Here is a 27,887-nt window from a genome sequence, read left to right as displayed (position 1 = left end):
AAGGAGTAATCAAAGTAACACATTGTCTAGACTGTACGTTTCAATCTTATGTTTTTTAAGAGATGTGACTCCTTATCAATATTTTGAATTACAAAGACCTCTACCAACTGTCACTGTTTCCGAGTTTATATTTTCAAAGCCAAACGATACTTAATTTAATGTTCGTCCTTTAGATTAACGTTAAATACGTTAAACACATTATCGTTATTGACACCCACCTAAATAATACACTGATTGCAGTTTGGAATCTCTTATTGCTATCTTATTTGCATAGTTTTTTGTCCTTTTAAGACAGTTTTAATTGCACAGGCTATGTGAGCCATCAGGCACATTCGGAGTACATTTCCAAAAGCGATAACACAATTAGTACAATAATTACCATCGAGTCAAAAATGTTCCTCGTGGGCATCCAAACTAATCATTAACATGTTGTATTCGTCTACGAGCTCTCTATATATTAGTTTCCTTGTCTTCCAAGCATTGTTTTAGTTCTTCGTTTTTTTTTTTAAGCAGATTAATAATAAGTTAAAAGGGGTACGTTTTGTAAAGGCTGTTTCATTATTTTTGTGTCTTTTCCCTAAGTTGGAGTTCTCGGCTGTCGTATTGCATATTAAAATGATAGATTGCTATAGTCGTAAACTTTGTGGTACTTTCGCCTACTACACATTTTTCTCCTCCCCTTTAATATGAGAATAAAATGGCCATAAGAGATCTGCAGTTGTAGTTCATTCTTCTGTTGAAAGGCATACTACTGTAGCTATCTGACAAGATGAGCTTCTCATCAGGCATTTTTTTCCCCACAGCACCAAAAATGGCAGATGTCTGGCAAGACTGCATGAACTTTGGGATCTCCATTGCATCAAGTGCAAGAGAGGTAGGCTTTTTCTAAATAAACAATTTATTGGAAATGATTTGAGTTATAGAAAACCTTTATACTAAGCTTGTTTGTCCACAGACTATTCTTGAGGCTTCTAAAAGCAAGAAGACTGTGATGTTGAAAAGTTCTCCAGTGGATCTGGTGACTGAAACTGATCACAAAATTGAGGAGATGATTATATCCTCAATCAAAGAGAAGTACCCAACTCATAGGTGAGATGGCATCTCTTCTCTATAATGACTTATGATCCATAAATGGTTTTATAGTGAAGACTTAACAGTTTGCTTTTCTAGTCAGTCCTAAATGTGTACTAATGAGGCAAAATGTAAACTGGGGTCTGGGTTTGCTTGCCATGCTTAGTGAAATTTCCTTCTGGCTTTGAGGGTTAATTTACAGTAAACCATTGTGGACCCCAGCTTTAGTTTTCATTGTATGTTTTTTTGTTTCCCCCCAGTTTTATTGGTGAGGAATCTGTTGCTTCTGGAGAAACATGCACCCTGACTGATAACCCCACCTGGATTATTGACCCAATTGATGGAACTACAAACTTTGTGCACAGGTTGAATTTCTTATCTTGAATTGAGTAGTGGGTGAATGTACATTTTAGTAGAGTGGGTGTTGAAATGTTTGTCCTTTCCAGGTTTCCATTTGTTGCCATTTCAATTGCCTTTGCTGTTAACAAGCAGGTAAGCTGAAGCTTTGAAAGCCATTAAGCTTTCAATTTAGAAGTCCTTGCACACTCTGTGGTGACAGATAATTCTCTCTTCAAGACGGAGTTCGGGATAGTTTACAGCTGTGTGGAAGATAAACTCTACACTGCCCGAAAAGGAAAAGGCTCTTTCTGCAATGGAGTGCAATTGCGGGTCTCTGGACAGGAGGGTATGTAGCACAAGACTGGTTTCTTCACTTTACTAAAGTGTATAGGCTTGTACCTAAATGCACCTTTTGAGTGATAAAGCCTTTCCTGTAAGTAAAGTATACAATATGACTACGGTATTGCTCATTGTCTAGATCTACAGTGAACTTTGTTCTGTTAAACAATGCCTCCATACCCTTTTCTATTTCAAGATATAACACAATCACTTGTTGTGACTGAAATTGGAACTCAACGAAAGGAGGATGTTCTGAAAACACTAACCTCAAACATCTTCAAGCTGCTGAAGATCCCAGTTCATGGGTAAGAAGCCATTCCGTTCTACTGCTCATCACAGTTGGTATTAAAGTCCTGTGGGAAGCATGGTTAGCTACATACTGGGTCCCTTATCTCCAGTTTGACTTTGTGTGATTCAGTATCCGTGCTGTTGGTACTGCTGCGGTGGACATGTGCCTGGTAGCCACAGGAGGAGCTGATGCTTACTACCATATTGGGATGCATTGCTGGGACATTGCTGCTTCTGCTATTATTGTAATGGAGGCCGGTGGTGTGGTGCTTGATACTGATGGTAAGTTGGGTTTTAAATTCAGATCTTCAATTGTGCAGGATCTCCTGTTTTGTTCCATTTAAGGCTCATATTGATTTAACAAACCAAATTGTTACCCTCCAAGGCTTTTGCCATGAGATAATTGTCAATATAAAAGAAAACGAGGGCAACAACTAGACTGAGTTCTTGTAATCCACAGGTGGCGAGTTTGATCTGATGTCCAGAAAGGTTATTGCAGCGAGTAGCAGAGCTGTTGGAGAGAGGATTGCCCGAGAGATTGAAGCCTTTCCCTGTGAGAGGGATGATGGGAAGCCCCAGGGTGTGAGTGGGAATGTAAATGGTCATCCCAGTGGGGAAAAATGATGTACCCTTGCTTTATAAATGTGAAACTTTGACAAGAACTTTCAGGTTTTCACTAAATAAAGATCTATATTGGAAGGAATTTTGTGCCTTTATTTGGATGCTAATCTCGATTTACCTCTCCTTTTTAGTTTTTTTTTTTTTGGGGGGGGCAGCAGCACTTGCATTAAGTTAATGTTTTCAATACTCATTCATATTCTATTACTATAGTATTTGATTTTCTCCTCCAAAGACCTGTACTTGTAGTTCCCATCTTCTGGTGCTAGTTTTTTTTTTTTTTTAAGCCTGACATCTAATCCGTTAAAGTAGATAGTGGTGTCAGCATGCATAGGCTGTTAAGGTTTATTCCATGCTGAAAAGTATGTTTTGTTATGGAGCCTTCTTTGGGTGCAAGTCAGTTTAATGCCCTTGCACTCGGAAGGTGTTGGGGCTAGTGTGAGAATTTCAAAACGCCTTTTCTTTCAGTGTTCAAAATATAATGTATAGTGTGGGGACTCATTCCTACTGGTTTGTATGATTTCTTAAAACATAAATGCATTTAGTTCAGTCATGAATTAATCCAAATAACAGTTATGACTGCATGGTGTCTGGCGAAAGGCAGTTATCCATTTTGTCATTTAAATGGATGCAATTTTTCAAAGAACAGCTGTAGCCATGTTGGTAGGACTACAGTCCTCCTGCAATACAGTAGTGGTAGTGAGGGTTCCCAATTCTGTTCCTTGAGAGAAACTATCATGTGCATGGCCCCAGGTTCCCTGTGCTCCTCCCCATTTAGAGGTTGGAGATCTAAATGTTGAAAGCATGAAGTAAAAGTTCAGATTTAAACCCATTGTGGTCTATGAAGGGCTCAATTATTCACATGATCAAAAGGAAACAAAACCCAGCAGGTATGTGGGTCCCTAGGATAAAGATTAGGAATCCCTGTGCTAGTCAGTTTAGTGTTTGTAGATGCGATAACATTTTGAGCTCATTGGCAAGTTCCCATTTACCTGAGTGAGTAGTTGAGTCAAAAATACCCCACACTTCCAGTCACTATTTTTGTTTGATATTTAAATGTTTGATAAACATTTGTACAGGAAGAGCTTTTATTTGAGTTTTATTTTTGTATAGGTCCTGCCCTCTACTGATCCTTTTGCACTGTTTTTCCAATTCAAAGTGAAAAAGCAAGTCAATACAGAAATGTCTGAAGCATGGTTTACAATAGGACCCCCCCCCCCCCCCTTATTAAATTAATTTCTATATTCAAGCTACCAATAATAGTTGAATAATTTGGGAAATCCTTTGAACTATACGATGAATTTGGTCAGCAACTGTCTTTGTATTTATTTAAATGCTCAATGCTGTTGCCTGCATCTCCACATTTTTCCAAAATATCCTGTTTGAACTGATCAGTGCAACAGCTCTGTGTTTCTATATTGCACAAAGTATAGGTATCTGTCAGCGGCACCTTGTGGTAAGGAAAGCTACTCTTAATTATTTTAATTTATTAAGTGAGATGAAACTTAATGCTTGAAATGACAATATAACCTATTGTTGTGGGAAATAAGTTTAAAAGATGAATGCTGTTAATTTTATTTAGGTATCTGCCACACTGACAAAGAGCCTATGACTGTTTAAGTTTAATCTATTGATCAAAAGCTTCAGCTGTGTTTATGAATAATAATTTTGTTTTCAAACACTTTTCAAGAAACTGAAAGAAATATTTTCTGTATTATGAGAAGTTAATATAAGCTTTAGAATATACTTCAAGGTTAGGAGGAAAGCATTTTAGCCAGACCTTTTTTGAAAAAGGTGATTCTGAATGTTTTTTTTCTTTTTACATTGATAAAGAATTTATAAATCCTGTAAATTTTGTGGTGACCCAGAGCAAAGAAAGTAATAATGAAAGTCACTTCAACTCAATGGGTAATTTTGTGCACACATTCAGATCATAAATACTTGTACTGAAGTAAAATATGTTATTAAGTGAAGGTAGATTTTGTCAGCCCTGAAGCTGCATGTTTCTGGGGAATAACAGTGTTAACCTTCACGAATCCTGTTTCCAATGTGGGAAATATTTTATTCCTTGTTTTCTCCTGGTGAAAAATGAACTTGGTTCCAGAGATCCAAAGCAGCAAGTAAATGTGAAAGGCCTCCAGTAGGAGAGTCAGACTGTGTGCAATGTCTCCCCAGGCTGGAGAAAAAATAGCACCTGTACAAATTGTGGACAAATTGTCTAAACAAAGACAAGCAAGACAATGTGAACCAGAATGGGCCTGTGGGTATCCCTCAATTTATTTTTAAGGGTGCGTCTGGTGCAGTGGGTTCCAGCCAGGTCAAACTCAAACAGGAAAGTCCGTGTACTGGGTTTCCCCAAGACTATTTTTTTTCAAACTAGTGTGCCTTTAAGGACAATGTATCTTCCATGATGAAAAAGAGAATCGTGGAGTTCCCACTGTACAGTCGGTATAATCCCGCAGCCAGCAGAGGATTCCTACTCTGTTGGGCTCCTGAGCAAGGCCCTTAACCCCAACTGCTCCAGGGGCGCTGTACAATGGCTGACCCTGCCCTGCACTCTGACCCCAAGCTTCTCTCCCTGTCTGTGTCTCATGGAGAGCAAGCTGGGGTATGTGAAAAGATAATTCCTAATGCAAGAAATTGTAAAGGGTTAATAAAGTAAAAGTAATGAACAGTAAATTAATAATTCAATTTCACTTAAAGAGGGTACATTTTTAAAATGGAGATTTTGCAGAATTCAAAGGAATTCACTATCCACCCTAATGAAGGCACTTACTATTGTGTCTAATTACTAGGAAAAAAACACTAAATGTTTTTAATCTCGTTGAGTGTGGATTGTAAAGCAGGGGAGTTTCATCCAGACTCCCCTTTTCTGGAAAAAATGCGGATTATGGCTTTTCTCTTTAGTAAGAACGTCCAGGTTGTTTGTTCGCATGTGTATTTTGTCTAAATGCATTTTCCCTTTTGTCACTCGTTGCAAAATTGTATGCAGATCTCAGATCTATAAATGTATTATATTAGTCGTAGCAGAATGAGGAAACTAGGATTTTGCAAGTGTTTCCTTTAAGACAGCAATTTAGCTGCATCAGACGAACTCGTGACGTGCTAAACAGGAAGGAGAGACGGAGGTAGGAAGTTCAAAGCTCGTTGTGTTGTGATTCTAGCTTTGCTCGTTAACTCGACATCATATCTCATCTGTGGTTGTCTTTTTTACCCCCAAAGGCGGTAATGTAAATGATACTGATGAATATGAATCTATTATTGTTATAGTGATTTCCCAGTTGTCTGGCCTTCGATTAGTTTCACTGCGTAGGCATAACTAGAGCACTGAGACGTACAGTAAACCTGACCTGTGGACCAAGGAGGACAAAACTGCACTGAAAGGTACAGTACAGTATACAGTATGTCTGTAGCCTGGTACCACCAGCTGAAACTCGCGCACAGCAAAGCTGAATTAGGTAGTTTTGTGCATCTTTCAGTGATGCTTTGATAATGTAGTCTATATACTTGAAGAACTGCATTACTCTTTGCAACATGAAGTTGATTTCAATTACCTACAAATACGGGGTAACTAGTTCTTAGTCTGGGTTTAAGTAGGTATAGTATATGTCGCGTTTATGTCGGGTGTGAGCTACGGTGTCTTAGATCCTTAAATTTGGAATATTGTGGATACACGTTGTGGGTAATAGCTATATCCTAATGCTCTTATATTTGCTCAGTTAGTCTGTTTTATTAGGAAGCAGTGTCTTACGAACTCGGAAGTCTGTGTGCGTGTGAAAAGTCAACTAAATAATCTTATTTGGCCTACAAAACTAACTGAAATTGTGAAATAGGAATATATGTGTAAGTTGAGACATAAGGAAAGCTGCTATTATTAATAGTGCATAAGATGCACTCACACCTGATTTTACATTTTGCTGTATCTTTTTTAAGTTTAAGTTTTTCTGCTTATTATTTTAAAAACGGTCTAAAATGAGCACATTATTATTTATTATGTTATTACTTTATATTTACAATAAACAATATTGATTTTGCTTCTTTTGCTCTTGAATTGTATATTAATCACATTAAAGCATACCAATGAGAAACTAAAAGGATTTGTTTTTATTTATATTTAGCTAAATTTAAATTTCAGAGACCACTTAGAATTTCAGATACAGTAGGAAGCAGGCTAGATACATACTGTAAGTCAGCAGTCAATGACAGTATCTAATGATATTGTGTAATTTAAATTATCCTACATTTAATCTTTATGAGTTTAATATTTATTTATTTTCAATTTTGTATTTTATAAATGTTGATTTTAGATAGATAATATTACTTTATTGGCCATATACAATTTCTTGTATTAGGAATTTGTCTTTTGGCATACCCCAACTTGCTCTCCAAGAGACACACAGACAGGGAGAGAAGCTCATGGTCAGAGCGCAGGGTCAGCCATTTATACAGCACCCCTGGAGCAGTTGGGGTTAAGGGCCTTGCTCAGGGGCCCAACAGAGTAGGATTCCTCTGCCAGCCACGAGATACAACTGGAAACCTTCCAGCCACAGACACAGATCCTTAGCCACAGAGCCACCACTCCGCCCTTTAGCAGTTATTCCTGAGATTTATTTTCCTTTACAGATAACAGAATAAGAGTCATTTTGTAGATTTGCCATTGTCAAAGGATGCAGTTCAGTTTTTTTGTTGGGATTCATTTTAATGTTTTAATAAGAAGTCATTTATTCATATATTCATTTGACATTTAGAAACTTTGGACAAAATGGCTGACCCTTGGAAAGAGGCAATGGACCATGCAGTGGCTGCTGCAAGGGATGCTGGAGCAGTGAGTTGTCGGCTTGTACTTATTTCACACATAACTGTCCGAGCAAGTATAACCTGTCCCTCCCAGATGTATGATATTTCAGTCTACTAGATTTTCCTGCTAACACAAAATTAGAACACTTTCGTTTCTTAGTAAGAAATTCTTAAAAATTTATTATGTGTTTTTTTTTCTAAAATGTGCCTTCTTGATGTTTATTTTGAATTAAAAAAGCAACCTTTTTTGTTCACTCCAGGTTATTAGAGAAGCTTTACAAAAGGAAATGAAAATAATGCATAAAAGTTCTTCAGTGGACTTAGTAACAAAGACGGACCAAAAAGTGGAACAGCTGATTATAACAGCTATCAGAGAGAAGTATCCATCCCACAGGTGCGTATTCACTAAATGAATTTAATTGGTAGTTAGAACAGCACAGAATAATAATGAAAAATAGAAAATATACTTAGAAAAAAGTTTCTTATCAGAGGTATATTTTGCTGATTAATATAATTATTTTTTTAAATTGACAATATTTTACCATGTGGCTGACCATTATTGTGTTGATAGCTTGTGCTTGAATTCTATACTATGTTACATTATTTCTTATGCAGTTCCCACTACCTTTTGAAGTCTTATTCTTCTTTCTCATCTCACTGTGAAAGATAGTTTCTCCTCCACAATAATGTCATCATTTTTCCTTTTCTGTTCATTTCAGTTTTATTGGTGAAGAGTCTGTTGCTGCTGGACAGCCCTGCATACTGACAGACAATCCCACTTGGATCATCGATCCAGTCGATGGCACAACAAACTTTGTGCACGGGTTGGCATTTAATCTATAGTTCTATTGTTCTAACTCTTAATTTATTCAGTGTCTACCTGAGGCCTTTTACTGAGTGAATGTTTTGCCCTTACCTTAACTCCATCTTTTACCAAAAATCAATATGTCTCAGTTTCCTTCCTCATCTTTTCATATCCCATGTTATCTTTTCAAAATGGGGTTATGTGGTATGCTTTGGTTTTTAAATAGTTGATGTCAGTAGTGCATAATGTTACATTGTTTCTACATTGCCTTGGCTTCTAATAATGCTATTGGTGTAAGGCAAGTAGCTGAAAAGGAAAAATAAAAAAACATTGTGTTTTAATTGGTGAGTCTTCTTCAGATGTCAGAAGAAATATATACGAGAATATGAAAAAAAAGTATTTCCTCATACTCTTCCTACTTTTGAGTGTGGAATGAGTATCTACTTCTTCCTTTGAAGTCTACAGCTCCCTACCTCTTCAGTGTATCTGAAATACTAGTATTGAGTTAGGTCTCTGTGTAGGGCTAAGGCTTGTTTATATTGTACAGGAAGTTGCCAGCTTACAAATGTGTTTTGTTCCTTAAGTTCCAAAGTTGTAAGTTAGTTGTTTGGAACCCATAGAAACAATGTTATAAGTGCTGGGTATGTTCCTAGGCTAGCCCACAAAAGCCTGTTTAATCTTTTGTGGACTAAAACATATTGCGAGTGATGGTTACTTTAGCTGTGCAAAGTGAAATATTACTAAACAGTACGGTTTAAATACAAGTAATTAAATAGTAGGACAATAAAATTTAATAGTTTTATTTACCTTGATTGTTGGTGCCACCTTAAACTTTGGGAGTGGTACAGTATTTCTTGTGGAAAAGCAAGTTTCATAATGAAAGGATGAGAAGGACTTCTGTGGAGGTTGTGAAGGGGAACTCGGGGTGCTTTCAAGGACTGGTTCATTTCTGGTTCACTCTGGTTCATTTGTTGGGGGGAGGCATTTAAAAATCTGGGGAAATCTGGACAGTAGCCTTCTTTTTCTGAAATTCCTTGCAGCATCTGAGGGCATTTGAGACGTCATCCGTTCTCTGAACACTTTATGATGTTTAATTTCACATCAGAGCTTACAGTTTTCCATTTTTCTTATAAAACTGTATCACTAGCATTCTTCGTTTCATCATCCATGATTAGTGTCATTTTCTGGAGACCACACAAATGGAAGGAAAACACAGTGTTTTGACTCTAAACTTACATACACTACATACAGTATGTGGCAACATAGTGAACTAAGTGCAATTAGTAGTTCCTGAAAGTGACTGGTTCACATGTGTGGGCTGGTACTGCTATATCCAAACAACTCAAGTAAAATCATCTTATGAAGCTTTGTTTATAAGTAAATTGTAATTCTAGGAGTGTCTGCAAGGTATCCACTTGCAGCATTTACAAGTAGAACATCAAAGTTAATAGAAAATAGCAGGTTTTCAAATTCAGGGGCCATTTAGACGTTCTAATTTGTCTGTATTTTCTGTATTTTTTATTAGGTTTCCCTTTGTTGCAGTGTCCATTGGGTTTGCTGTCAATAAGGAGGTAACAATTCTTTTCAATTTCAAAGCAAAGCAAAGATGTCCTGGACGTGAAGCTGAATAAGCTGCATCTGAAGCCTATTGAATAATTCACATTTAATAATTTAATTCTCTGTTGCGTTTTTATCATTTATAATTTTGCTCAAATATGAAAATATGAAAATGCATAAGTAAGTGCAACACAGAATACAGATTTAATCTAAAAGATCATCTAAGACAGTATTTACCTTTCCCTCAAATAGAATTTGAATCTATATACATGAATGTTATGTCATTTAATAGCTGGGAAGTTTAAGATATTTTAAGATATAAAAAATATCTTGAAATGTGTTTTGCAGCTGGAATTTGGAGTCGTTTACAGCTGTGTGGAAGATAAAATGTACACTGGCCGGAAAGGGAAAGGGGCATTTTGTAATGGTGTCAAGCTGTCAGTATCAAATCAGGATGGTAAGTGGGAAATATTTTAAGCATGTAGGAGACATGAACAAGGAGGAATTCATGACAGAACTCAACAGCTTTACGGTTCCTTTAATACTGGCAATACAGGCTCCCATAATATGTTCTCAAGGATTGATTTAGCATGGGGTCACTGGGGAGGTCTAATATGTGACTAATAACTACAAAATTAAGTTTGAAGTATTGTAATTTATTTGAGGACATGAGTCCTGTTTCAGGCATATGGGCAGCAAATCACCTAAAAGGCTGTGCTCCATGAAGTAGCTTTTATAGTAGATAAACAGGATAATAGATTAATAGATTTTCTATTTTTCTTTCCTAGACGTTAAGCAGTCCATTATCATCACTGAGCTGGGATCTAACAGAGACCCAGAAGTAGTCAGCAAGATCTTCTCCACCATGCAGAAAATCTTGTCCATTCCAGTACATGGGTATGTTTTAGTGTAGTTTTATGATTCTTCACGTTTTTGATTGATCATAATGCCAGAACTGTGTAGGGGAGAGTTGACAAAACATGTATTTTTGCACACAACAGGCTTTTGTTGGGGGCTGGTCCCTCTATTACAGGGTAGTTCAAGTACTGGGTACTGGTTTCCTCTTCCGCTTGACCTTATTTCCATTCCAGATGAGTAGTCCCGAAAGAAGTCTGTTGTCCATCCTCTTTTTCTTTATTGCGCATACACATTTGGGAGGTAATGAAACAATATAAGTTTACTTCTGCAGTGTGACTGTCTTACTATATGTGTACCACCTTCTTCTCACAGTTCTACTTTATTAACACATTCTGTTGTTTCTCCCCAGTCTGATGTGCATAACATATACATGCTTTATTAGAAGTACTTTCTTTCTATTTTTGTTACATTAACCTCAAGTTGATGAAAAGATTGTAGGATATAGTAGTTTATTTTTATGTGGATGTGCCTTTTGATTTTGAGTTAATGTGTGAAAGTCATTTCCTTGATAGTATTGAATGCTGCTTGATTTCTCAGGCTTCGAGGGGTGGGTACTGCAGCAACAAACATGTGCTTAGTGGCTTCGGGGGCAGCTGAGGCCTACTTTGAAATTGGAATCCACTGCTGGGATGTAGCAGCTGGTGCCGTCATTGTGAAAGAGGCTGGTGGTATCTTACTAGATGTGGATGGTATGCAAAAATTATTTTCCCTTACCTGCAAATAGAAATGAAATATAACATTTCAGTGAGAGAACTATTATAGATTAGACATGTTAATCAATTTCCTTATTACAAATATTGTCACCATTTTTAATGGTATATGGCTGGTTTTAGATGATGCAGCAGATTGCTGTCTTCCTAAGTTTATAAGGTTTATAATTTAGATACAAAAAAAGAATAACTGTCAAACGTAATGCTTAATTTCTTTTATATATAAGGAACTGTTTAACTCTTTGAAATTCTATGCAGAATTATCTATTTCTTACTTGAATTTACAAATACAGGAACAAAGCATACTGTAAGTACCCATCTAGATATAATTATAATTTTGAGTACTGAACACCTTGTAGTTTCAGAAAGTAATTATGTGTTAGCTTCAAGAATGTTGTTGTCAACATCATCTTGAAGACAGCAAAGGTAGAAAAGGTTCTGATGCCTTCAATCTGTTTTATTTTTCAGGCGGGCCTTTTGATCTTATGTCCCGAAGAACATTGGCAGCCAACAATAAAATAATTGCAGAGAGAATTATAAAAGAAATTGAAACGTTTCAAGTTGAAAGAGATGATGTATGAAAGTTAACTTATTTTATAGTTTCTCTTTGAAAGACTTGATGAATATTTTGTGTTTTAGCTTGAAAATACTTTTTATTTCTTAAAGTGGCATAGTGGTTAGGACAGTGGACCCTTGATTAGGGGACTTTAAAGCGTACTTCAGTCAGATTGTTCCAGTAAATGCCATAATATGAAGCATAAATAATATTAAAGATATAAATTATTATCTTGGATGTCACCAAAGATGTGTAATACGTTACCTGTTTAGATAGCACTTATGTTCTTTGGATTTTATATATGTTAAATTAAGCCCTGTCACAACATTTTTTTACTGTGAAGAACACATCTGTCATTTGTGCAGATTCATGCTTAATTAAACATACTGCATTTTTTAAAATTTGGTATACAGTTCATTTACTCTATATTTCTGTCAGTATAGTTTCTGGAGTATTTCTGAGTGCTGATCACTCAATACCATGTTCTGTTATCAAGTTAGAAAACAGTGATGACTTGTTTAATCACAAACATATGCTATATGCTCATCTACCCTGATTTGGATGCAACAGTGCAAAGGTGTTTTTGAAACAACACAGTTTCTTGATGCTTTTATCTTAAATTCAGAAATAAGGTTAATAGAATTCACTGTTCTGGTTCAGGAATTAAAAATAATAAATTATGTAAAATTATTTTATTTCTTTTTGAATGTACATGAATTATTTGGTATTTAAAAGGATCAAAGAACACAGTTAAGGTAAACGTCATGCAAAATGCAGTTTACATTATCTTAAAAGAAGGAAAACATTGGTATCTTTGTACCCAATTAGAAATCTACACTATTTTTTCCTATTATAATGTTACATCTAGAAATCCCATATATTACTTACCAGTATGCGTTTTTATGTGTTTTTTGAATTCTTGATATATATATATTAAATAGGCATTCATTTATTTTTACTTTTGCTCTTTTACTCCACCTCATGGAATTGATCTCTACTTGTTCCTTTGCAATATGCATGTTTATGCACCTCTGTGCTCCAAACTCTTGATACTAATTTGATAATTTCACGGGTGTTAGTTTTGGTGCGTTGTGTTCAATGATGTAGTGTAGCACTTATACTGTATCGGAGTTATACTTAAAAATTTTTAGTGCAAAATGTATTTTATTTTGTAGAATAATGAAAAAGTTTTTACATCACATAATGTCTCCAACATCTGAGTTTGAAGCCACAAAATGCATTGATGTTAAAGGACTATAAGTTTTCTTTTTTCCTATTAAACTTGTAGACCACATGCAAAACTCATTATCATGCAGTCTGTTTTCACATTCAAATTGTTTTATTGACTATGCTGCATGAAATAATCTGCATGAAAAAAACCAGACACACACATTGACTATTTTACAAAATATCAGGTAATTCAACAAAAAGTCAACATCTCGTATATGTACTTTTCCCATTTGGACTGAATCTATTGTATATAATATTTAGTGAAAGTATTTACAAGTGTCTCTGTGACCTTGAAGTGGTTAGAAGATTGATAGATTTTGAAATGTTAAAGCAAGCTTACTTGTCTTAAAAATGTATAAAATTATAACTGCACAATTATAATGCCAGGATTCTCTGAAAACTTACCAAAGCAGAACAAGTACTATTTTATTCATATGATGATCAAAATAGTTGTAGATGGTACCAAATTTACACCATGCAATGAATCCATAATTTGGTGCCTCATTAATGAAAGCTGAGTAGCTAAAACAGGAATAACACATAAAAAAATGATCACAGGTTTCTTGCCATCTAAAAATGTTATGACTGTAGATTTACTACTTGTATGTTATTTTAAGACATGTAAAGAAACTGTATTTTTTAAATTGTTTTTTAAAAAATATATATTTTAAATAGAAAATTACCAGCATTAACTTAAAATATGCATGACACAAAAAAGTATTTAACAGTTTCCTAGTGGAAGAACTAATTGAATAACATTTATTCATTGAGCACCAGCAATTGCAAGTCTGTAAGGAGATCATGCTGCCTCCTCTCTGTTGAAGCAGCATGTGCAGACTCAGGGAACCTTGTAGATGAAAGTCCTGATAAGGTCTTCTTCAGATTTCTCTTGTCTGGCATTAACTTCACTTCCTGAATTAGCTTCTGTTGGATTAAAAAAAATGCACAAATTACTAAAGTCTTCATGTTTTCTGCAAATACCCGCACAATCCCTCGGATTCAAGGTGTATTCATAAATTACAAAACTCATTAGTGAACGCAAAGCTTTTCTGAGTATAATGGTAGACTATAGAGTCATGGAACTCGATTACAAACTTTGAAACAGATAAAAGTTAAGTTATGGTTTCGAGGGTAGAATTTATAAAACCTTTCTAGCTTCAAATAGACTGTTGAGGTTTACCAAAATGGCAATTGATACCTTGTCCGCAGGGGGGTTAGGGTTAGACAGAGCCTAAGCCTGAAGGCATAGAGTGCAAGGCAGGATCGTACCACAGACTGGATGCTGGTCCACAAACACATGAATTCAACTCATGATTGAACTTCATCGACACAGTGCTTAACTGTAAAAGTGCTTAAGTGACTAAATATTCACAATTGAAGAATTATGGTAAGAATGTGTTAAAAATGCAGATATCTTTATAACTTTTATTCCACAGTGTTGTAGAGTCCTGGGCAAAGATTCGTTGGACAAGGGGGAAGTGGTGTTCTATTCTTGAATACCTATAAAATGCTACTTGTTACTGATCTGATGAGCTTCTGTGTTACTAAGCTGTTGAACTGTTATTTATGTTGTAAAGTAAAGGATCATTAGTCTGCTGTACACTTTGTAGAGTGTGGAAAAGAATAATTATGCCATTGAAAGAAATGATTTATGACTTTGTTTACCATACATTTTGCAAGGTCCTTAAACTTAATGGTTTGAGACTGTGTTAGTCATAAGAATAACAGAAGTAGAAGGACAGAATCTAACATTAGTAGCAGTTTTGAAGATAAAGGGAATTTTCTATACTGTTTCCGCAGATAAACCAAGTACTACACTTAGCAAAGGTTTTCCTCTATTTTTCATTTGCTTTACAATAGGTTAAAAACACCTGTCACCCAGTCACGGAGGCCCAGGAAGCCTAATTATTATGTATACCTTTTTTTGTTCATCTAATTGGCTAAGACCTTTCTCCAGGGAAAATTTACTGCCACATTATAAACATTCCTTGCTCTGTATGTATCTAAAGTAAACTTTTATTATGGGACCCATGAGAGTTTTTTATGTGAAGTTAGTTTACTTACGTAACCCTGGAAGTGGTTATAATGATAAACTCTTATATATACTGTAGCCTACTACAGTAAGCGATGAATTTATCAGTGTATTGCAGTGCCCCAAAAATAGTCTAATTCCAACAGGTTGAAGTACTGACTGAAGAAAAACTACAGTATATAAAAAGATCTACAGTTAGTGCTTCATAATTACAATATTATTAAACATAATATAAGGAAGCTGTTAAATTGTTGAATCTGCTTCAATGGGATGAATAGCAACATTTTGCAACTATTCTGCATTAGGCCAAGCAACCAGTGATATGGTTCTATTTTATCACAGTAGTATAATTACTTCAACATTGATCATTTTTATAAGGCGATATGTTAATTATTGCACTCCACTCTCTTAATGACAATTTTTTTATAAGTTCTCTATTTATTGTAGGTTTCATTTAACACCTCTCTTCACCTATCCTGACTTCACACTACCTGATTGGCCACTCTGTCTGTCCCCTGCTCCCGCCTCTCGTTCCTCCTCTCTCCCAGCTTTTGTTCTCCTGCTACATTACCTTTGCTAACTGCCCTGTCTTTCGCACACCTGGAGAAGGCTCCATGGCCGAAATGTTGTGTTTTCTTTCTTCTCTTTTAAGCGTGGAATAAACCTATTACTTGATATGTTAATTATTTTATTATGCTGCTCTGTTTGTGGACTACAGCTTCATTCAATCTGGTGACATTAATACTGGTTGTAATTAAATTCTCAAAAAGTTGCCTCGGTAAACATTAGAAATATCCTACTCGTCTTAGTCGATGTTGATAATGTGCCGCAAGTTCTCCTCCCATTTTCTCAGGGACAGAAAGTTTCCAGCGCTGTAATTCAGTAGCAATTTCATCAATAGTGAACATCACTGCAGGATCCAGGGAATGGTTATTTATGAGCTCCACCAAATATTCTTTATAATGCAGTCTGAAAAATGTTTAAATCAGGAAATGAATTAGAATAAAAAATGACATATTAAAATATACCACAGATATGGCATATTTATATTTTATACAAGCATTCTTTTAATAGAAATGGAGCTTTACTTATCATCTGAAGGTCCTTCTACATAAACAAAGATTTTATCGGAAAAGTTACAACGGTGTTATGTAAGAGCTGTGGGCATCACTTTTTATCCAATCCTATATTTGGGGGTAGGCAACTCCATTGATAAATCACTGTTGGTACTATATGTGATCTATATAGCATTTAGTATATTTGTTTTATATAGCAGGGCTCTGGATAAGTAAATTAATAGATGCACATAAAGCAACAAACTGTTTTACGGTACAAAAAAATGGAAATTTAGAAATTTTAATGAAATTCAAATACATCAGTGATGCTGAAACTTACTTGCAGTATCCTGAATAAAGCACTGGAGCTCGTCTCCCACACTGCTCCTCTACCACCCCATCACTTGTTTCTTTATGTTCCAAAACAGTGCACATTCCTTAAACACACACCAAAACACTGAATGCAGTCTTACTTCTAAACATTTATAGAACATATTTTCCACAGATGATCTGTAAAATTATATTAGTGTTTGTATGTGGCCATACAAATCAATCGCTAAGCACTACTGTACTGCAATCTACATCCACTGATAAAAAACATCCACTTTGGGCATGACGTATCAAAATAAGTAAATTACTTCAATTCACACAAATGTGAATAATCTATTTAAAGTCTGGTGCAAAACAATACAGTGCGATACCTGCACTTGGTCTTAGGAAAAAGAACAGGGGTCTTAGACTTGCCTAAACATTCTGCAGTTCCTTTAGAAAACAAAAGCTTCTCCTTTTATCATTTTGATCACTGATTTAGAATAACTTTAGCCAACACTGTTGTCTAAACCGTATGTCCACACTTTACAAATACACAGCACTCATAAGCCTCGTAATAAAACTTCTATTAACGGTGAACACTACCTGTAGAGCTTCTTTTATCCTCAGCTCGGTTTTCAAGAGAGTAAGGTATGTTGTAATTCTGTAAGAAAAAAAATGTTACAGAATATTCCTTTTCTGTCTCAAGAACCAGCAAGAAATAACTGTAACAGCACGTACCCTAAGAAGCTGCTGCAATCGTTTCACAGGCCAGTCTCGTAGATGGTAGAGGCAGTTTCTGGGGTGATGCGCATGAAGACCCTTCAAATGGCATTCTTTTGAGAAGCTGCAAGCCTGACGAATGAGGACAATCACACACTGAAAATAATGTTTCTTTCACTAATGATGCGCAATTTAAATGTTCTCTATTGTCCACATTAGGAAAATAATTGTTCAATTAAATTCTGCTTTATTGGCACATATGTTTTCATTAAAAATAAACAATAAGGGCCCTTCGTATTTCCCTGTACTGAGGTGGCTGTTCAATATCTTCAGATAGTAGCAGAGTACTGATTATGTAACGGATCAGACAAAAGGCTGAGAAACTTTAAAAATAGCTTTTGTAACGAGAAAAAAGCAAATTTCTTAATACTTTTATAGACAATGCCACGGATATATAGTTTTAATTGAAAACAATTTGCAACAGTCCTATATACTGAGCATTCAAATACACATTCACTCATTTTCTAACCGCTTCATCCAATTCAGGGTCGTGAGCAAGCTAGAGCATATCCCAGCAAGCAAGGTGGGGTATCCCAGAGGGGGGCACCAGTCCATCACAGGGCATACACACTCACACCACAGGCAGTTTTCCCGGAACCCAATTAACCAACCAGTAAGTCTTCGGACTGTGGAAGGAAACCGGAGCACCCTGAGCCAACTCATGCGAACAGAGGGAGATCATACAAACACTGCTCAGACAGCATCTGGAATTGAACCCAGGACCCCAGCTCTGCAAGGCAGCAATGCTAATCACTGTGCCTCCGTGCCACAACAAAATAAACAGATCACTTATAATTGCAACAAATCCAAAACATTATAATTAACATAGGAAAATAATATTTTTATACCACGTAAACTGACACTTTGTCTAACATACTGTAAATGGCATACAGTCGGTAAATAATTATGTTGAAAAACATTCGGCATTAACAGGAGAGCTGCTACTAGTCTCTGACTTTCATAGTAGAAGTGACCACTGCTGGAAGCAATACAAGCTGTACATCTGTAATGCAGCCAGAAGCCAATGGTCACATGTGTGAATATGCATTGACAACTATACTCATCCCAAAAGCATTGAAAGTAAAATAAACCTTTAGACAGATGAATCCTGGTGCATACTGTTCACTCTGAATGAAAAATAAATTAGCAGCAGCCCCAGAAAATGCTTCAAACAGCAGTGCCCTGTCCCCGTTGTTCAGTGTAGAGGTGGCAGTGTTGTACTGTTAGTTTCTTTCTCTTAGTTTGGACAAAGGCTGAGGTTTTGTACTTCACGAAATTCAAGAATTCAATAATTTCACAGTTCCCTTGAGTCAGAGTTAAGGACAACTGAAATGGTGAAATTAAACTGAGATGAAATGGAACTGGGAATTGCAGATTACCAATAAATGAGTTTCTCATGCAGTAATGAAAACTTGCACTGCTGCACAATGACACAGTACTTCTCTAGCCATCTATCACCTACTATCTATTGACAATCTGTCTACAAATATTTTGCAAACAGAAGTCTTTTATGTTGTCTACAGATTCAGATCTTTCAAGAACATGTAAAAATGCTATCAAGTACTAATAGGTGGCAGATAGCAATCCATTCGAACTGGAGGGAGGCTTTGAATTCTAACAGTATATACATGTGCACACTGATTGTTTCAAGGCTATTTTATATTGAAAGTAAAATCAAGATTTAATATTTTGCAGAATTTTCATACATCTGTAGTACTTCTACAACCCTTTTCTGTGAGGGACGAAAAGGTAAGTTAAAATCAACACTGAAAAGAATATAAACAAATCAATCACATGCATTTCTACAATTCTATTGCTTGTGCCCAAAATGGTGGATAAGACACATAAGAAATCAGCACCAATCTGAAGAACACCAACACCTACAGATCCCACTCTGAACGGCTTGTTGCATCCTCCACAAAACTCATGTTGGCATTGGGTGCACTTGAAGTGTAGACAGCCTCCTTTTGACAGATAGAATCGAAATGTACAATTTGGACAATCTAAAAAAAGAATAAATCCTAGTTAATATTTAACCTTAAGCTATTTAGAAAAAAAACACTTCAAACAGAGCTAAAAATGTTCACCTTGCTAATATAAAAATTGGGGAAACATATTCCCCAATAAATTATTTGTTATTTAGATCTAAAGAAATCAGGCTTTCTGGTAACTCACAAATCTGTGAATATCTATATGTAGAAAGAAACTGAATTAATTTAATGTGAAATGAACATTTGTTTTATTAGCTTAGCTGCATGGTTATTACTTTAATGCCAAGCTATTTAAGTAAAAATTAAAATATATAGTCTAATGCTCAGTATTCCCTGCCTATAGGGAATGTAATTATTTTTACCTTTTATAATTTGCTTTCCATAGCAAGCTGGGTTCAGGACCCGGTTTTTAGATTAATTGATATTTCATATTTTGCAATTCTTACACTGCATAACATTACACTATAACAAAAAAGTAGCTTTCTTGTCAGAACTCTATATTATCCTGCAAGTGCGATGTGCCACAGTCAATTTCCCCTTAAGCTGTGCACCTTCCATTGCTCTTGAAAACAAAAGACTCCTAAATTGAGCCAGCATTTACTCTTCTTATGAGATACAACAGACTACATATTTGATTGCTTTCAACCACCAGCTTAACTTCAGATTGCTTACCTATTTCATTTCTGCTAAGGAAATGCTCAAGACGATCTGCTTGATATTCAGGATTGTTGCAGAGCTGCCATTCTCTGAATTTCTCACAAGTTATTCCTTCATGCTGTGGAGCCCACTAAGAAAAAGACAAAATAAATTAAAATACATTCTGTTACACTAACCATGAACAGAGAATGGGATTATAACTATAGAATTAGAGTCTATGACCATGACACACGTATAAACCTTTTGTTTTTTCAGGTTTTGCATGGCTGTGTGAGGCTGGGTTTAGGGTAATTACAGCATAACTCCAGTTGTTCAATATATCATGAGCATCTTAAAAAAAACGTATCACTCAATTAATCAATTATTCGTTATCATCAATCATTAATTAGCATAATGAATGTATCTGTACCATTTCTGATCAATACAATTCAGTGTATCTACTACAAAAGATAGTAATGTTCTTGATAACTTAGTGAATTTGTTGCAGTTTTAAGTGTTAAGTTTCCTTTGATGCTCATTATATTTATTTCAACAAATTTAATAAATCCAAGTTGAACAGTTGAGGAACGAGATACAGTATCTGGTTACGGATGCCACCATGAGGCCAACAACAATTTTGAAATAGCTTTAGAGTTTCAAGGTTGAAATTGGAGAAAATGCCTATGAGTTGGTGACATTCTGGTCACTCCATAAAGCCAGTTTATATGCCAGAGTGACAAGAAGGAAGCCATTACTGCAAAAAAACACATCACAAATCCCACATGGAGTTTGCAACAAAGCATTCACAAGACTGCATAACTGTGGGAAGAGGTTTTGTCAGATGAAAGAAAAACTGAATTTTTCTGGTCTCATTTCAAAGTGTTACATTTGGTGCAAACCCAACACAGTCCATCACTCATTCAAGACCATTCAACAATCATACGGATTACTGTCAAGCATGATGATGGCAGCACTGTGTTACAGGGCTGCTTCTCATCAACAGGGAGTGGGAGAATGAGAAGAGTGTGAAGACTGAGACAGAAACGGAGGGAGTAAATTACAGCAAACCTTAAAGCAAAACTTGTTTCAGAATGCTAACGACATAAAACTGAATTAACAAAAATTCACCCTTTGGGAAGATAATGACACAAAGCACAAGGCCAAAGCAATACTGCTGTGGCTTAACAAAACAGAAGTGAAAGCCCTCGAGTGGCAAAGCCAAATGTCTCAATTGAACAGAACATCTCAAGCAAGACTTGAAAATTTATTTTCATCAAAGATCTCCATCAAACATGACAGATCCTGAGCAAAAGACTCACAGCTGTAATTCATGCTTCCATCAGGTTTTAACTTAGGGGGTGAATGCTTCCACAATCAACATACAGTATTTCAGTTTTTGATTAAAAATATTAAACAATACAATTTCTATATTTAGTAAACTGGGTAAATATTGGGTAATTATTCAGAAAACTGATATAAGGACGCCATCAAGAACTGTTATAGAAGAACAGAATAATGCCTAATTAGACCATACAGTATCTGCAAAACTGTATATGGTTTTCTACACTATAAAACAGATCACGAATATCTAGAGAATAACAAGTCTCATTCTAGGACTTAAGAAGATGAGCTATGAAGACGCACTAAATGAACTGAATCTTTCAGAATCTGTAAAAGATACCTAAAGGGCAATCTCATTAAGGTCTTCAAAACGTTAAATGGAAACAATAAGGCTGATCCTTGCTGTAAGTATGAACAGAACCTTGGGACACATTCTAATTTTGCACAGAGAGTCACTGAAACATAAAACACATTACCGGAACAAATAGTGGAGGTGGAGATGCTGGGAATTTTCAAGTCAAGACTTGATGTTGTGATACTGTGTTAAAAATACACATTGATGGGTAGAACATCCTGTTCTCCTAATCAAACTTTTACATCCTCTGAAGCTCACCTGCAGTTATATTCAATCCAAAATGTTGGTATTCACATTAAAAAATTATTATTTTGAAATTTAAGCAAAAAACAAAATGCAATGTAAGAAATTACAGTTCATTGTTTTCAACTAAGGTTGCTTTGGATTGAAGCACTGCATGTATCTCCTGTAAAAAAATCATCTTCAACTGGAGATCACAAACTGACAGCAATGTTCAAAACATAGAAATCAAACCACATACTGTACCTGATTGAAACCTTTGTTTCAGTCACATATTGTCAAACATTCTTTTAAACTTGAAATTTATAGGAAGAGGAGGGGTGGGAATTATGCTTGTGGGAACAATGGTGTCAGAATTTTGTGAAACCATAAAAATGACATCATCACAACCAGATTTTCTGCTTCCAGTTTAGCTGCACAAACCTTTTAATGTCCTGGACAAACAGGTTTGTCTTCACAGTGGAATGTATTCCAATTTAAAAATCAATTCCTTTAATTCACACTAAAAATAATACAGTTATTTATACAGTTACAGTTAATCCTAATAACTTTTTTGACACTGCCCTGCCAATTACTATATCCCTATTTATGTGAGCATATAAACAAAGAGATGTTCATTTCCTTAAAAATCTATGGTCAAAATTTAAGAAATAAATTGATTGTTAAATGAGATGCCAGAATACAGACTGGAGTTCAAGAATTTCTGTTTTATTCAGACTTACAGGAGACTTGCATTGATAGCAGGTGCTTTTCCCACAAGAAGGACAGTCCATCCGTAGTCTGTCAGCTTCGTGCAGAAGTCCAAATGAACACTGGAAGGAAACACAGCACTTTGTAACTTTAGTTGTATTCCGTGTTTTGCAGAGAGGGAAGAGTAAAGGGGGAGGTTTCCACAACATTTCAACTTGATCAGATTGCAAAGAAACTATCACCAGGCTTAAAGCACACCTTGAAACAGTAAAAAATAAAATTAATTACAAATCCAGTTATATTTCAGATCACTTCTGTTTAATTATAAAATCTAACATGAGAAAATGAGTTCATTTAGTCACATACTTTGGATTGAACAAGTAATGAAAAAGGCCTTCTTTTCATTACATTATATAACTTACCTGTGCATCTCTACTAAAGGACCAAATAACTATTACAATACAAGATGAGATGGCCAGTTGTAGCCTCAAATATCCTAAAATAATAAAAACATGCTGAACTGTATAGAAAAAGCTAAGCTATAGAATTTTTATTTAAATAATACAAAAATATTGACACACGACTATTTTTTATACTTAAGTTCCCTGTAACATACTTGATATGTTGTGGATTTTTTCTTTGATTTTGATTCAATTCTTCATTTATTTTTTATATAGTTCCAGTCTATCATTTGATGCTAATAATATTAATGTTATTAAATAAAACAAATAAAGATAGTCCTCTGTTGGTCTAAACATTAAATAAATTCTACAGTCCAGACATCACTGGCTTTAATCTAACCTTTCACATTATTTGACTGTAGTCTTAACCCTACAAGAGTGCACACCAAACGCTGTCTATTTTGTCCAATTTCTAGTAATACGATTGAAAATGTTGACACACTCTTCTAATCAGGAGTCTTATATGGAAAAATTAAAATGTGACTTTTTAAACAAAAATAACTTATTGTTTTAAAGTCAGTCTGGATGAAGGAATAAGTAAGCATGATCTTCGGTGAAAATAAAGCCTACATATAATAAGAAGCAGTTGTATACAGTATATACACATTGAATATGTTTAAAGAATTTCCTACTTTACAATTTTTTACATTTGTGATGAAAAAGCAAAACATATAAATCTTACAATTGAACTAAATATTCAAAATACCATGCTGAAACAAGGAACTGTTAAAAAATTATGCAACAGTGTTTAGTAAAGAAGACAGAGTGGCGAAAATTTTCAAACGTTTTGAAAGAAAGGAGTTAAAACAGAAGGCACTTACATGTGCACACCAGCGGAAGTTGGGCATCTCTTGCAGTGTTCGGTCTCTCAGTTTTCTTTGAAATAACTCATGAATTTCTGGTTCCAAGTAATGCCTGATCTGTTAAAGAAACATTTTGCTGTACTGAAATGTTACCAGATTTTCTACAAGTTGCACAAGAACAAAGAAGTACCAGAGACTCTTAAATACTGAAACATCCTTAATTATTACAGGTTTGTTTATAAGAAAAAAATCAATAAATTACACATTTATTTAGATCATTTGTACTTCATTTCTAATATATCTTAATATTCCAAAAATTCTGATGTTCGCAGATCGACTCTATTAACATTTCCTCAGAGTTCTTCCTCCAGCAATTTCACTGCAATGTTTACAGCAATGTGCACCACAATGTCAGAGTCTGCTTTATCAATCAGAAAGAAGATGCTTTAGTAGTAATTGCTTAAGCAGAAACAAATTATTGATTAGTTCACAGTTGATCAAAAATTCTTATCACAATATTCATATTAATTATATTGGTATATTCATGTTATTGTTATGATTTAATATATTGACTAAGGTTACAAAACGTTACACTTCTGAAGTTACAAAGCAGGTCATTTTCTATTTTTTCATAACCTTTATTAAAAAAGCATTTAATATAGATTTTATTAAATATAACTGCATATTATCAAGACTTCTGTCCTTGTCTATAATAGTGAAATTGTTGAATTCCATAGATATGGATTTAGACAATTAGCACACAAGGATTTTCATTTGATGCAGTAGATACCCTTTGTAATATCTATCAGGAAATGTGCCCCAGCTTCAGGAACATCCCTTATAAGCAACTCTGACCTGTATGTCCAAAAGATTGAAGTAATCCATCATATCTTCTGTGCATCCGCTTCCATTTACATGAGGCATGTTGCAAATGGGGCAGACCACATTCACAATACTCTTTTCCTTAATGACCGAAGAGAAGTAAGCCTTGAAACAGCCTTCGCAGATAGCACAGGAACAGTAGGTCATGGTGACGATCTTTTGAGAAAAATATGGGGAAGAATTTCTTACAATGAGGCACAAATGGGTAACAATGTTGCCTTGGATAAAGCAGAAACCTTCCATCCATATGTTAACTGGATATGTCAAGATATTTCAGAAATCAACTTCCTAAGGGGCATGGAGATTTAATTAACCTTTTAGTGCACATAAGATAGCCCTTTAGTAAATGAATCTGAGATATGGAATCAACATCATGGAAAACCATTCAAAATCCTCAAGGGAACCGACAAAGTCAACACAAAAAACGTCTTCAGAATGAACAGTGAAACACAAACCAAAGCACACAAGTGGAAACTGCAGTATGTGGAGGTGCAGTTAAAACTGGAGCAGGAGTCATTTCTTCATCCAAAGAGTTGGGAATGGGAGTACTGAACAAGCTACCCAGTCAAGTTGTTGAACCTCATACCCAGATGTCTTCCAAGAAACAGATCATTGGATAAATAAGATACCAAACAGGCTAGATGTGACAAATGGCCTCCTCTCATTATATCCTTAAGAAAAGCACAAAGGTTTTCACTGCATACAAGACTACTTTTATCAACTACTTAACAACGAAAAAAATTGAATATCTTTTTAAAGGGCATAACCCCCAGCTGGACAGATGTCAGCCACGGTACACCACAGGCGGCATTTTTAGGTGTACTGCACTTCTTCCTGATCAATCCCAATGATATTGATTCTGGTATGGTTAGAAAACTTGTTAATTATGTCTTGGACATAAATATGGACTGGGCTGACACCTGAGAAATGAAATGTAAAATGATCAAATGCAAAATGACCCACACAGGAACTAGGAGTACACACTATACATCTTGCATGTATGATTCTAAGAAGTAGGAAGGTATCCATAAAAGGGATCTGATTTCTGCTCCATGGTGTTCAGCCAAATGTCAACAGAGATATGATTGAAAATGGCACAAAGTGCACTAAAAAGCATCCTTCATTTTGAAATTTAGACTTGCACTTTTAAGTGACTCCAAATTCCCAGAGTCTCTCTAATTGTGATTAAAGTGCACCAGCAATGTAAAAGAAAACCCAAATTCTATAACTATTTGAACATCTTAATGTAAATACTGAGGAAAAGCTGGGACGCCACACACATTGGAGTCAAGAGTCTCCATAGAAAGTAAAGGCTAACTGTACTATCTGTAATCAGTCACAACAGTGGCAATTTATAAGAGTTGTCTGTTGCATTTACCTGCTGTTTGTGCATCCACATCTGAACAACATTCTGATTTTCAATCAGTCCTTCACATTATGGGAAATGACTGTTACCTTCAGACAGTTTAAACTAACATGATAACATTAGGAGTTCCACCTTCAGGCCATACCTTATTGAATGACACCTGGTCACTGCAGATGGGACATTCATGTGAGAGGTACCTAAGAGCAGAGTCATAGTCTCTACTGGATTGTACAGCCTCCATGACATCTTCTACAGAGAAGCTTCTGCCATCCAGAGTCAATAGGCTTTGGAAGATGTGAGACTTCTCTTTTGAAACACCTTCTGGAATTGGAATATTCACCTGCAAGGCAAGCAATTTCATAAATGAGTAATTTGGGATGCATAAACATACAGTACTGTAAGAAGGACTGGTGTATTGTGATACTTATTTCCAAGCACTGAAGTGCCTAGAATTATTCAAGCAGTACTAGGTTATTTTGGAAGTGATTTGATGGGGAATATCACAAAGAAAAAAAGCAATGTTGTTTGCACTATGTCCAAGCAACTTTCTAAACATGACATTCATGGCAGATATGCTTAAACAAATAGTCTTTTCTTTGCAAAATTCTTGTGTTTTTCATAACATTTTTATCTTTGCGATGATTCAGATTTTTGTAATTCCAAGAGAGAAGACAAGTGGAAAAAAAAACAACAGTTTTTTAACTTCAATAGACATGAATCTCTGAAACAAATGCAATCTTGGTTTGCTTTCTGGGCCTTCCGTGGATCTTACAGTAATCAGACAATTGTGAATGAAATGACTAAATTACTGACATCACATCTCTATGATGATTTGGAATTAAAAAAACACTTCTTCAGGCAAAAAAAGTGCTTGATGAATGTTGATTATTAACAATTAACCTCTGTGAGTCTTACATTATGACAGGTTATGATGTGCTTTCCCTTCCTGTGCTCAAAATATGGAATTAGAAAGCAACCACACACAAGTATGAAGTGTATGTCTACAGTTAGTAGTAAGATTGGGTGTATAAATCTTGATCATTTGAATGCATAAAAAGAAAACCTGTAAACCTGAGGTGTTGTAAGCTTACATCTGACAGGGCATTTGTCTTTAAAATCACTCTTAAATATATAACATTTCAGTGATGTCACTGGTAGCACTCTAAGAATTTTTGTTTCAAAATATTTCTTTTCAAAGTAATTATATTTGTTAGAACAACGCACTTTGTAAAAAGAACAGGTAATTGCAACACCTTTAGGTTGATCTGGATAAAAGTATTAGATAAATAAATAGTAATAATACATAATAATATCCCTCCGTATTCAATGAAGGATGCCATTTAAAACCTCAAGTCCATTTAGTATATTAACAATTATGTTAGCAGTTAATGAATAAGTAAATACTTTGAGAGCTGTAGTGGTAGAGTTTTTGAAGATTAGCACATACAAAACTTCTATCCTCTATTTATTAATATTATTTTATGAATATCATTACCCTTAATAATAAGTTATCGCATCAGCTATTAATTTAGAGTTTCTGTGTTCAAAGACAATTTTGCACGGTAGGTTTACCCTTACATATGGTAGAACAGCAATAAGTGTTCTTAATTATTAGAGGATAAATGTGTTATCAAATAATATTTGCACGTGCCTCAGACAGCTTCCCCATGAGAACGAAAAGTAGTAGCTTAATAATTATAGCTAAGTGTATCAAC

General features: G+C 35.3%; 3 protein-coding genes across 10 annotated transcripts in view; 2 read left to right on the top strand and 1 right to left on the bottom strand.

Annotated features, from left to right (window-relative positions):
• Window positions 1-391: 391 nt before the first annotated feature.
• On the top strand, window positions 392-2,740 carry LOC148657470 (inositol monophosphatase 1-like). The gene is made up of 9 exons (XM_088643778.1): window positions 392-534; window positions 804-874; window positions 956-1,089; window positions 1,332-1,436; window positions 1,518-1,563; window positions 1,648-1,756; window positions 1,946-2,054; window positions 2,168-2,319; window positions 2,498-2,740. Exons 2-9 carry the CDS (start codon window positions 812-814, stop codon window positions 2,659-2,661), a joined length of 882 nt encoding a protein of 293 aa, XP_088499904.1. The 5' UTR covers window positions 392-534; window positions 804-811; the 3' UTR covers window positions 2,662-2,740.
• A 3,022-nt stretch (window positions 2,741-5,762) lies between these two features.
• Window positions 5,763-12,399, top strand: LOC148657469 (inositol monophosphatase 1-like). The gene is made up of 9 exons (XM_088643777.1): window positions 5,763-5,783; window positions 7,404-7,480; window positions 7,713-7,846; window positions 8,172-8,276; window positions 9,783-9,828; window positions 10,163-10,271; window positions 10,603-10,711; window positions 11,270-11,421; window positions 11,911-12,399. Exons 2-9 carry the CDS (start codon window positions 7,418-7,420, stop codon window positions 12,021-12,023), a joined length of 831 nt encoding a protein of 276 aa, XP_088499903.1. The 5' UTR covers window positions 5,763-5,783; window positions 7,404-7,417; the 3' UTR covers window positions 12,024-12,399.
• A 743-nt stretch (window positions 12,400-13,142) lies between these two features.
• LOC148657468 (E3 ubiquitin-protein ligase RNF31) overlaps window positions 13,143-27,887 on the bottom strand; it is a 28,700-nt gene continuing 13,955 nt past the window's right edge. For 7 of the 8 annotated variants that reach the window (XM_088643769.1, XM_088643768.1, XM_088643770.1 and 4 more), the window contains 11 exons: window positions 26,318-26,512; window positions 24,780-24,962; window positions 23,943-24,041; window positions 22,693-22,782; window positions 20,071-20,185; window positions 19,292-19,410; window positions 17,366-17,479; window positions 17,231-17,288; window positions 16,656-16,752; window positions 16,061-16,229; window positions 13,143-14,152 (listed from right to left, as the gene is read on the bottom strand). In XM_088643769.1, coding sequence (XP_088499895.1) covers window positions 13,988-14,152; window positions 16,061-16,229; window positions 16,656-16,752; window positions 17,231-17,288; window positions 17,366-17,479; window positions 19,292-19,410; window positions 20,071-20,185; window positions 22,693-22,782; window positions 23,943-24,041; window positions 24,780-24,962; window positions 26,318-26,512 — 1,404 coding nt within the window. In that variant the 3' untranslated portion in view covers window positions 13,143-13,987. Of the gene's footprint in view, window positions 14,153-16,060; window positions 16,230-16,655; window positions 16,753-17,230; window positions 17,289-17,365; window positions 17,480-19,291; window positions 19,411-20,070; window positions 20,186-22,692; window positions 22,783-23,942; window positions 24,042-24,779; window positions 24,963-26,317; window positions 26,513-27,887 lie in introns of those variants that run through there. The other variant, XM_088643776.1, reaches the window with a different exon arrangement.

This window comes from Lepisosteus platostomus, chromosome 8 (genome assembly GCF_059453375.1).
Source record: "Lepisosteus platostomus isolate fLepPlt1 chromosome 8, fLepPlt1.hap1, whole genome shotgun sequence".
Classification (NCBI taxonomy): domain Eukaryota; kingdom Metazoa; phylum Chordata; class Actinopteri; order Semionotiformes; family Lepisosteidae; genus Lepisosteus; species Lepisosteus platostomus.
Note: the sequence above shows the minus strand (reverse complement) of the source record. Positions and strands in the feature narration are given on the sequence as shown.

Excerpts from the sequence above, each read along its gene's own strand:
- LOC148657470 (XM_088643778.1), top strand. The coding sequence starts at position 812 with ATGGCAGATGTCTGGCAAGACTGCATGAACTTTGGGATCTCCATTGCA. Across the intron at positions 1,757-1,945 it reads GCGGGTCTCTGGACAGGAGG|ATATAACACAATCACTTGTT; the intron begins GTATGTAGCACA and ends TTCTATTTCAAG. Across the intron at positions 2,055-2,167 it reads CTGAAGATCCCAGTTCATGG|TATCCGTGCTGTTGGTACTG; the intron begins GTAAGAAGCCAT and ends TGTGTGATTCAG.
- LOC148657469 (XM_088643777.1), top strand. The coding sequence starts at position 7,418 with ATGGCTGACCCTTGGAAAGAGGCAATGGACCATGCAGTGGCTGCTGCA. Across the intron at positions 10,272-10,602 it reads GTCAGTATCAAATCAGGATG|ACGTTAAGCAGTCCATTATC; the intron begins GTAAGTGGGAAA and ends TTTCTTTCCTAG. Across the intron at positions 10,712-11,269 it reads TTGTCCATTCCAGTACATGG|GCTTCGAGGGGTGGGTACTG; the intron begins GTATGTTTTAGT and ends TTGATTTCTCAG.